At 42.2% G+C, this 11629-nt stretch overlaps 1 protein-coding gene across 1 annotated transcript; it reads right to left on the reverse strand.

Annotated features, from left to right (window-relative positions):
- Positions 1 to 10127, reverse strand: AKAP17A (A-kinase anchoring protein 17A; the record flags this gene model as incomplete). Its single annotated transcript, XM_082014415.1, has 5 exons — positions 1 to 50; positions 4238 to 5141; positions 6600 to 6840; positions 7072 to 7220; positions 9366 to 10127. 5 exons carry the CDS (start codon positions 10125 to 10127, stop codon positions 1 to 3), a joined length of 2106 nt encoding a protein of 701 aa, XP_081870541.1.
- Between the last annotated feature and the right edge of the window lie 1502 nt (positions 10128 to 11629).

Consider the following 11629-nt stretch of genomic DNA (forward strand, 5'->3'; position numbering starts at 1 on the left):
TCAGTCAAGATGAAAACTGGCATCCAGGCTCCAACTTTTAAAACAGTAGTCTAATGGAGAAGAAAAAGACTTACAGTCTTGCTCAGCCAGATCCTTGATGTTCTGACAAAAACAGTGAATAAATCTATATTCCTGTTTACAATCCTGGGGAACAAAGCCACCAAAACAAAACCAAATCCTGAATACTAACAGACAAATGAAATACGATATGTAACTTTGACTCAACGGGACATAAGTAACACGGAACTCATGACAAGCCTAGGCAGAGTCAGGTTACTACTGGTACATAATCCTCACTGACCAGTTTCAGAAGTAAACAGGCAGATATCTTTGCAGGCATTCCCATTGGATTGTATTACTAGCAGCTAAGGGTCTGAAAGCAGAGGTAGCATAGTAGCTAAGTCAGACTCTATCCAATACTCAACCATACCAACATGATTTCAATGTTTCAGAAGTATTTATTAGTTTGGTATGTCTTTGACAAGTATTAGTTGCCAAATCCTACACTCTTCAGTTTCCTTAACATTTGTATCAGAGCCTGTGACTGCAGTGTGATTTAAACACTATAAATTTAATAATTAAACAAAAACAGTAGTGTGGATTATTGGAACTCCTTCATTAGTTAGACTGAAGTTTGTTGATCAAAGTTTGAAGTCCATTTCAAAAGTAAGTTGCTTTAAACAGCTAAAACAGCAAAGGATAGACATTAAGTACTTATCTTTTCATGTGAACTCAAGGTCACTCAACAGACATACACTGAAATGGAAGAGAAAACACCAACCAGTTTTATCTGCTTTTAGGCAGCTACTGAAAGTCAGTCTTGCAAATCCGAGCAATCAGGTAAGATTTAAGCAATCAGCATCACAACATTCTTCCAGAGTAGGGAAAAATAGCAGTAACTGCAGTACTTTGGTTTCTAGAAGCAATTATAAAGCCTGCTGGTGCCCTAATTTCTTTCATTCGAAAAACTAAGACCTTTAGAAGATACCTGGTAGAAATGTACTGACTTACAATCAATATAGAACAAAGAGCAACTGTTTACTATAAAAAATTATATTGTTATTGCATCAGCAAGGTTTTTGCAGTAGTACAAGCACATACCTCAGCCATGATAAAAACCTGAATAAATTATATTGGGCATGGCATAATTTATATTTGTGACCTTATTAAAAGATTAGTTTCAACTCTTTTCAAGTTTCCTTGTAGTTCAAAGACCATCATCAATGAAGACCACAAGCAAATTGATGTCCAGCCAGTCTTGGAGCAATGACTACCTTGGAAAGACAAAAGCCCCCATTTTTATTGTTAAGCATGATGTTATAAGGGACAGGATATCCCTTTGGTCAGTTTGGGTCAGCTGTCCCATCTGTGTCCCCTCCCAACCTCAACCTACCCATTCATGGGGGTGTGCACAAGAGGGTAAACAAAGAAGGCCTTGACACTGTGCAAGCACTGCTCTGCAACAGGTAAAGCCCTGGTGTTCTGTTTGTCACAAATCCAAAACACAGCACCATACTGGCAACTATGAAGAAAGTTAGCTCCATCCCAGCCAGACCCAGTACAAGGACATGACACAAAATCCATTTCAGAGGATGCAGCACTGAAAAGATTTTGGAGAGTGTTGATGCAAAACACATACCTGAAGCAACAATACTGCTAAGTGTTAGACTAGATAAAACTCTGCACTGAGCAGTTATTGGGCAACTTTAGGTACTAGGTGTTTTAAGAGGTTTTGATTGGATTCAGCTGGCCGACTGAAAGAGGACTTCTTCCACATTCCCTCTGCATTTTGGAAAGTAAGCATTTGCAAGTAGCTTCAAAGCACTGTCAGGCTTTTCTTCCTGAAGCTGCTGTGAAAAGAAGAAATAATACAAGAACTATAAACAACTGAGTTACTTTATGTTACTACACTTTCAGGACATTGTATGAAGCCAGTGTTGGATATGGCGTGTTAAGCTGAATGATTATCAAAGCCTGACAGCTGAACATCCTCCCCACAATTATGTTCTCTGGCCTCTGAAATTGCCCTAAACATCAGGGGACCTTATGGAATTTAATCATTTCAGGGTGGGATATAAAACCTGCTCTTGGCATCTTCCCTGGAGAAAAAAAACCTACCAAACACAGTCTTTTTTTGTATCAACTAACAGTATCTGTTGGATTCTTCTAGTACGACTCCAACACATTTTGGTGACTGCTACTGCTTTAACTGCTTCCACTCTTGGCAATGACACTGCATTCATAGCTTGATGACTTCCTGAAAGTAGCATCATGAACTAGCATCTCCCTGCTTACATAATGTACCATCAAGACCCCCACCCAACATATCAATCCCAGTGGAAATCCACAGCAAAAAATATACTGCAGAAATAGTAGTAAGAATCTAATCCTGAGCTCAAAGACATTGGTACTGACAGTCAATAGTTAAATGCCTTGCATAACTGCAGGCAGAATACACTTTAAAAAAAAAGTGGACAGTGTATCAGTATTTAAGAGCAGGCTAAGCAGAATTCCATGCATTTACAAGCAGGTATCCCACCAGCCTTATCAAATGCTTGAGACGAACATTAGATTGGATTTTAGCAAAATCATTACTAAAGATGAACTTATCTTCAGGTAGATAGGCTTTTAACACTTTAACAAAGATAGTAGAGAAATGAACTCTCCACAGAAAGCAACTGCTCAGAATCCAAGAGATTGGTGGTGTTGAGGTGATCAGATAAATCAGTCTAGCGCTCAGCCCCCAAGACAGTGGTGAAACTCACAAGAGAAGTCACAAAAACTTGAGAAGTAACATAATTAATTGAAGATTTTTAAAAACATAAATTGCCAGGAAGATAGAATAACATGTACCTTTTGTTGCCACAACTAGTAACTACAAAGATTTCAACAGCATGGTCTAGTAAGAAATGAACCCTGCATGGATTCACTGAAAACAACACAGACAAACTCAGCCAGCCAGGGACACAGCTGAGTGGCAGCACCAATGTGCTTCTCAGGCACTCCAGGAAAGGGATGCGCTTCGATTTGATGCATCAGCGTGACGAAAATGGCACCTGAAGGCTGTAGGTAAAGAGCACACGTCCTGCTGAATTAACAGTTGACATAGCTGTACATAACAGGACCATCAAGAAGAGTGGCTGAGCTTCATTATTCAAATGTTTTGAGTGATTTTTTTTCAACAAATGGGTTCTCATACAACACTTCTGCAGATTTTAATATACTGACATATGAAAACAGCAACTTCAGTTCACTGGAAACAGTTTTTTTAATTTTACCATAAAAAGGCAAAATAAACTCTTTCACTGTAATGTTATAGCTTTTAATATACCTGAGCTGCATTTTAGAAGCAAAAGTATTTTTAAATGGATTTAACAAGAGACGCTGCAGCCTTACTTTCCAACACCACAAGTAAAAATAATTTAGCAAGAAGGCCCCTTTTTCAAAAGACAATGGCTAGCTTTGTATGTACCTGAAAAAATACTTCAAGTGGCTCTATGCCACCTGAAGTAATTACAAAGCCCAATATGTCAAAAAAATAACAGAACAACTTTTCAACCATTTTACCACGGCTTCTTACTTCCTACATCAGTGTGCCTCTCTTACATGGAAAGTATTAGTATACAAATGGCATTACATGCCAGAATAATTTTGGGCCACAAAGCTTGGCACCATACAGACATATGAAGGAATCATAATAGTCAGGTTTAAGAACTATATGAAAGTCTTGCTATCCATCTCAATCAGCAAAAACTCTACTTTGTTAAACGTGATTTCATTGAATGCACCAGAAAGCATTTTAAATCAAATCTGTATGCAATAGCTTGGCATCTGGAGTTCCTATAATTGGCAACCATGTACTTCTCAAGCCAAATTAGGTGATACAGAGATAATAACTAAATCTACTAAAGTTAAGGTTTAGAAAACTGAAAATCAAGAAAACAGGTCAGCTTTTAGCACTATAGGAACTCGCGCAAAAGCATAGGTGGTTACACCTACATTGTGGTAAAAACCTAGAAAGAGACAACAAAGCAAGAAGGAACGTCAAAAAACATCAGGCATCTATTTTCTTGATTTCAGAGACTAGATGGACTAAGCACTGGTTGAAACAAACATGTTTTCTATAGCAGTCACACCGATGAGGTCTCGTTTACAACTTTCTGGCCCTTTTGTCCAACCACAGCCTTTCCAAGGAGCCAAGGCCTCCACTACCCACTCCAAGTACTCCTTTGCTTACTCAGTGATCTCCTCCGGTGCCTTCGTCTCCTGCTTACACTTCTGCGACTATGACTTCGTTCTCTTCTGTCTCGTTTACGTTCACTACTGCGAGTTCTTCTATAACGTGAACTTCTGGGGCTTACACTTCTTCGACGAGGACTATGGCTTCGTCGAGGACTGTAACTTCTGCTAGAGTGTCTGTAATACCTCCTTTCTTTCCTGCGCTTTTCATCCTGATAACTCACATCTCTTCTGTGTCTGCTCCTCTCTCGTTTACCCTTACTCTCATCAGTGTTTATGCTGCTACATGAACGGCTCTTTCTTCTCCTTGGCTCTGTGCTACGTTTGCCCTGCTCACAGCGTGAGTCCTTCCGGCAGGTACTCTGCTCATAGCTAGAGAGGCTCTTCTGCTGCTGGTTATTGGCAGGAACACACGAAAGTACCCCAGAACTTCTTTTCTCAGAACACCTCTCAGAGTTTGTGGTGTGAAGTTTCTGACCTTCTTTGACATGAACTTTGTCATGAACGTTGCCATTCAAGTACTTGCATTGGGTGTTTACACACTCAGGGGATGCTACCTCTCTTTGAGAGCTAGGAGCCAGTTTGCCTGTAACAGCCTGTCCTGAGGTAGAAGTGATGCAGCTGGATGACACAGTGTGTGGAACACCACTAGGAGTTTTCAGCGTGTCAGACTGAGATGTTTCAGTTTCTTCTTTGTTTTGATTAACTGCATCCATTTTCTTGCTCAGAAGATTGTTCAGTAGTTTCTCCCTCAGTTCCTTTTCTTTTCTCTGCAACCCCAGTGCTCTCTCTTTTTCCTCTTCCACACGTTTGAGCTCAGCCTCCTGGAGCTTTCGTCTCTCCTCTAGCTGCTGAAGACGAATCTTTTCTTCATTATGTTCTTGCTCCAAAAGCTTTACTGTCTGAAAGATAGTCAAAGGGAAGGTAAGAGTAAACAAGAAAATATTTATAGACCTGCTCATGCTTCCAAATTATACCATAACACAAAAGCAGCAATATGGCAAGAAAATGAAATCTAACAAACAGAACTTCACCATACCAAAATAAAGTCATTGTTTTCCTCTTACAGGTAAAAAACTCCAAAACCAAACAAGCGAAAAAAACCCACTAACACACAACTGTTGTAAGGTGAAACATTAGTATTAGTGCACAAACTCTTCTGAGTGCTAACTTCTCCTGGCTGTTTCACAAGACAAAAACAACGGTTGGTCTTTATGGGTCCTTTAGGTGATGAGAGTAACACACAAGCTAGAACAACACTGTGAAATCTGAAGTATTAAAATACATTTATCAGGGTCAACACTTGAAGGTTTCAGTGAAATTTAAACATTAATTTCTCTTAGATGATTGCAATCTGTGGTTCAAAGATGACTTTACAATGAGTCCACAAAAAACAGCAAATAATTAAAACACACACATATTATGTAGAAACTGATTTTCATTTTGTCAAACACTTTAGAAACTCATGATACTGAAAAAGAAGGTTCAAAGTTGGGGTTTTTTATTCTGACTCAGAAAAATGGCTTGGCATGAAATCCTGGGCGTGAAAGAAACGCACTGTTCTATTTTATCAGACAACCTTTCTATTTCACAGCTGCAAAGTTACAAAGCCTGCAAGAAGCATTTCTCCCTTCTCCTAGCATATAACTGACCACAGAGCACTGTATGTGTTCAAAAACACTCCTGACATACGCTGGCAACAAGGAAAAAACCTGAGCTTTGCCACAGTTTTTCATTTCTATAGAAAACACTTAACACTCTGCATATGTTACACCCCAATGTAACTTTATCCAAGTCTTAAGCAAATGACATCCCGTTTCAGTGAAAAATAACAATACTGTTAGAGACATGATCTAACATTCAAAACCTTAGCTGACAGTACTTTTACTACAGAAAAAAATTATTCTGCACATTTTCAACATCAAATAATGAAAGCTCATTCTCTGAAACTGTAAAGAATTGTTAACAGAACTACTGAAAGCCAGATGGAAAACAGCATCAAAACTAGAATTAGAAATAGGAGTCTTGCATCTTACCCTCTGTGTTTAGTTCACTTTATAATGCTTACACAATCTTCTACTGGTCTTAAGAGGAAGCCTGCCAACTCGTTTACAGGTAAAAAATGCTATTCAGGACTACAGGTTCAAGTTCATTCTTCCATTTGCCTATATGTGCATATTTTACCAAGGGAGAAATACCAATTCATTGCACTTCATTGAACTTTTCGTCTAAGAAACAGCATCTGGAGAGGTACTAAATCTGTTGTGTAACGAACAGTGCTCTCCACCCCCTCCCAAGTCACTAAAAGGCTTTGTTCTGCTGGGTTCTTCATTAGCTTCTCAAATAAATATTGAAGTTACCTTTGCCCTGCTTAGCAGTTCTGCAATTAGTCTAATGGACTGAAGATTTCTCTGAGCTAACAGGAGCTTTCTTTCTTCCAACTTTATCTTCTCCTGCAGTTTTTTCTGTTCTTCAGCTTGCAGCTTTTCAAGTTGCTTTTTGTTTCGTCGAACTTCACGATCTTTCTGTTTCTGTTCTCTCTTGCGCAACTTTTCCTCTCTTTTTCTCTCTCTCTCATATTCTTCAAGCTCTCTCTGCTTCCTAAAGAGAGATTAAGGTACAATTTTAGTCTCCTACTCTAAAATTGTATTTTGTACTTTTTAAATTTGGATTTAAGTAAGTCTTGTTGATTACCGAAAAACAGAAGTAGAAAACAGTGAACATGTTAACTATTAGTTGCGATAGCATCTGTTGATGCTGATAGGAAGGAGCAACTACCGTTTTGTTACGCCTGACTGTTAAAAATATAATTGAGCAATTAGCGATAAATACCTTTCTTCTTCTTTTTGTTTTTCCTCAGCTTCTTTCTCTTTACGCTTTTGTTCTTCTCTCTGTTTTTCAAGCTCTTGAAGCTTTTGCCTTTCAAGCTGACGCTTCTTAATTGATGCATCACTGAGATGCTTTGTTGAGTCAAAAGAAACCTTTACAGGATACAATTGAAAACAGTTTTAAACAGGAAAAAAAAAAATCCCTGACAACCTACACAATCCCCAACAATATTAACCTAGCACAAAGATATCCAAACCACAGTGCAAGTACAATCAGAAATACACAACCATTTTCAAAACAAAGGGAATTTCTCTGTGTGCCCAGAGCAAGCACCAGAGTACTATGATCAGATAACTGGGAACTAAATGCCTGCACACTAGCACAGCCAGGTACCAGTTTACACTTTTGTGTATGCCTGACATCCAAAAGTAAACTCTAGTGTGGTTTAGGCCCTGGCTGTCTAAGGTTTTCAACCTGTCAGAACAGGAACATACAGAACTTTCTCAACTCATGTATGCTATTCGGGACTGTACAGTACTAGGTAGAAATGGTCCTAAAGGCCTCCCCTTCTGTCTAAAATTGTGATCCTGAAGTTCAACAGAAGAAACAGTTCTATGACATTCAGCACCTAGATTAAGCAAATGTCTCCTCACCAATTCTAACACCAAGATTCCCAAATTGAGGTACACTTGCCTGAAGCGCTACGTTTGAGACTGGGAACACAAGAGAAGTTACAGATACATGAGAGATGAGACCTGAGAAAACGCTCAGCTTCCAGGACATACGAGCACACCTGGGCCATGTCCAGCTGCATGCTGGAACAGGACACCAGCAGAGATCACACCCCTGGTGTCCTCATCTACCATTCTAGATACCGCCTGTGTGCAGGCAGGCAGGGGTCTATAATACATTCCTGCAGGCGCATCGTCATGAGCCACGGGGCAGAGAACAAAGAGCACTCTGCAGGTTAATTCACCCAGGCTCTATGTGAAACGATATTTCACTAACAGGCTGAAAGGACAGACAGGTAGAAACAGACACGGTGGTGTGACCTTGTATGAAAGGGATCTGTCCTGACAGCACAGTTGCAAACACAGCCCTCTCTCTTTCCTATCAATCCCCAGGGCAGCTGCCAGGAAGGCATGCTTCCTCCTGCATGGTCAAACTAAATTTGGGAACCCTGATCCCCTGCATGTAAGTTACAGTTTGAATTTCACATCCCCTTGAAAACCTTGAGGGTCAAGGTACAAACAGTTTCTATACTCCAGCTGACAACTTTGATAACAAGATAAAAGATTACAGTATTTTACTTACACTGACTAAACTACAACTTGAATACATATTTGCATGTTGCCACATCACACAAAGGAATACTCAAGCTTTTTCCTGAAATACACTTTCTGATTTGATGGATCACTATTAAGGATGCTGAAATACATGCACAAATATTTCACTCAATTGATATGCAAATGCATAGGCCACCTCCAAACATACCAGAGCAAGTTTTCTTCAGGCCGTGATTTCATAGGTACTACATCTGAACAGACTGTCTTGTTCTCTCCTGTCATAGTTGTATTTTCTAAGTCAATGAGGTTACAGAAAAAAAAGATCTGGAAAACTCAGTATGTAAATATTATGAAGTAAGCATACTGCATCCACGTAAAACTGGGCTACAGATTAACATTATCATTTAAGTTTTTGTGGGGCCTTTCTGTATGTGAAGTACACTAACGATTAACTGTGTATTCCCCAGGCCATACAGACCATATGCTATTAACTCCACAGTTCGACACTTGTCTGGTAGACATCATTATCAATGCAGGGACCAAATACAGATGCTGCTAAATTCTCCCCAAAAATTTCTATTTGTGGTGAACACAAGAAAATGCACTTCAAAGTCAGCCTTCTGGTGAAACATGTCATTTCACTTAAAATTCTAATTCTGAACAAGTTAGACAAGATTTATAAATACATATTACTTTCTAAAAACTATTTAGCAGGTCATGTTCGTATACTTGGTCCTTTCATCAAGCTATTCTCATTTCTAGAACTGTATTGTTTATAAAATGCATAACCCCACCCACTTTGTTCATGCAGTCTAACACCACATTTTTCTTCCATCATTTTCCTTTAAAAATTCTATTATGGCTGTTCCACAAAACAACATTAGCACTGTTAATGGCACCTGTCGCCATCACTACAGTACACAGATGTAGGTTTTAAGCATCAGGGAAATAACATTTAGTTATACTTCGTCTTTTGCCTGGGTTCCCATAAAAAAGCCTGCAGTTTCTCACCTTTATGTTGCAAGCCACTGCTTTGCCATCATCGCCTTTATACATCAGCTTCATCCCTCGCAGGGCGTTCATGGCTTTAATGAAACCAGCGTACTCTCGATATTGAACATAAGCTTCAAAATTTAAATGGCCTCCAAAACTGAAAGTGTGAAAATTTCTGCCAGTCATCTCTTCTCTGTAAGGGTCCAGCATGGGTATGTCCACGTTACGTATTTCTCCAAACTTCTTGAAAACTTTCATAAGGACTTCTTCACTTGGCTTTTCTGAGCCAGAGTCCTTTGCTGCAAACCACTTACAAGGTAAGCCCTCTAAGTGAATAGTATCTGGCCTTTCCCCTGGCAAAGTTTCATTCATATCTTTTGCATCACGGAAAAACGAGTCCCAGTCATGTCTGGTAGGGAAGTCAATCTTATATTCTGCAGCACGGACTTTTAAAATGTCAGAGAAGCCACTCAGCTTTATTGTTTTGCCATCAAGGCATGCCAGGAAAGATTTAACCAAACTTTTGTTTTCAACCTCTCCTTCAAACCGGATGAAATCCATTGTGCTTTTAGAAATCCGCAGAGTGGAAAACTGATGAGTTTGCACCATCCCTTTCAATCTTTCCATCACTTCCCAGTTCGAAATGGATTTTCCCGGTTGTTTCAGCTGAGGGAGTGCCACACTGATGGTCATTTTTGTAATGGGTTTAAGGTATAACCCACAGGGAGCACAGAGCTCTACAGCTTCTGATGTATCATGAACTATTGTTGCAGCAGCCATAACACAGATAAAGCATAGGATAAAAGAAATAAAAGATGCAAGTTTAAGTTGCAGGCCAACAGCAGTCAAATAAAATAGCCCTTATCCGTAAATAATTGAATTCTCTGGCCATTTAACCATTCCCAAGTTAAAACAACATCTCTTAATGCAAGAGTCAGAGAGTTAAAATCAAGTAGCACAAACATCTTAAATTACTTTATAACAACTAGAGGCTATAAGTAATTAAAACTCAGTGAGGTCTCAGAAAAAATAAAATGAGAAGCTGAGGACAATCTTAGGAATACATGAAGTTGGTATGTGATGGCTCATAAAGCAGCTACCCTTTCTCAGGAAGGAAGGGACAGGCGGAGCGATGTCACACCGCTTGGAAGTCTACTTAACAACCAGTAAGCCCCGGCAGGCTAGCGCCGAGGCGGATCCCACGTTCTCCCGCCGAAAGACCTGGAAAGCGTCTGCAACGAGAGAGAGACGTCCCTTTTTATTTAAAAGCCAGAAGCCCCGCCGCCCTCCCTCCGACCAGCGCTGAGCAGCCTCAGCAGCACCAGGCGGGGGAGCGCCGTGAGCCGCACCGGAGCCAGCGACCACCCCCGGCTGCACAACCCGCCCGCAGGAAGGCCGGCAGCTGCCCCCGACGGGAGGAGCCCGGGCGGCGGGAAGAGACCCTGGGAAGACGCCAGCGGACCGGACCGGGCCGGGCCGGGCCGGGCCGAGCAGGGTTACCCGCACCCCCGACACCGGCTGCCCTACGCGTTCCCCGGCCGCCGGAGACCAGCGGCGCCCCGCCGGCCTCCCCGCCCTCAGAAAGGAGCCTCTCGGCGCCCGCCTCACCCGCAGCCGGCGGGTGGCTCGGCCCTACAGGCAACAGCCGCCGGCCTCGCGTGCGCCTCCACCGCCGGCCGCTGCCCCTGCCCGCCCCTGCCCCTCCGCGCGCCGCCGGGGCTACTTCCGCTTCCGCGTAGAGGAACGCTCCCCGGCGGGGAAGAGGCAGACGCGCTCTCTATGGTAGCCTTCTCTATGGCAGCGGCGTGAGGGCGGCGCCTGGCGGCGGGGCGGGAGCGTGGGGAGTGCGGAGGCGTGAAACGACGTGGACTTCGGCGGGCGGCCGGCGCGCCTTGGCCGCTTCCCCACAGAGGCAGGCGCTGCGTGGTGCGGTCTGCGCGCGCACTCTGGCTGTTCTTGAACAGGGGTGTTCCCCAGCCAGGTGACCCTCACCGCTTCCTCCCAACCATCCCGGGGCACCGGCGCGCTGAAACCCCCGCCCGAAGAACGGAGCCGGGGTGTCTGAGGTCACCAGCTACCAAGGAAGACAGCCTCCAGCTTGCCGCACGTTTCCAGTCGGCTGTGCCTTTAAAAAAAACCCAAACTCCGCATTTACGAAAGAATGGCGCAAATTAACAAGGCATAACTTGGTTGCATAAGCTTCGGGACTTGGTTTAGTGGGCGTGGTGGTGTCGGGTTGACGGTTGGACTTGATGATCTTAAAGGTCTTTTCCAGCCTTTAT

Source organism: Phaethon aethereus (assembly GCF_964289735.1).
Source record: "Phaethon aethereus genome assembly, chromosome: 1".
In the NCBI taxonomy this organism is placed as follows: Eukaryota; Metazoa; Chordata; class Aves; order Phaethontiformes; family Phaethontidae; genus Phaethon; species Phaethon aethereus.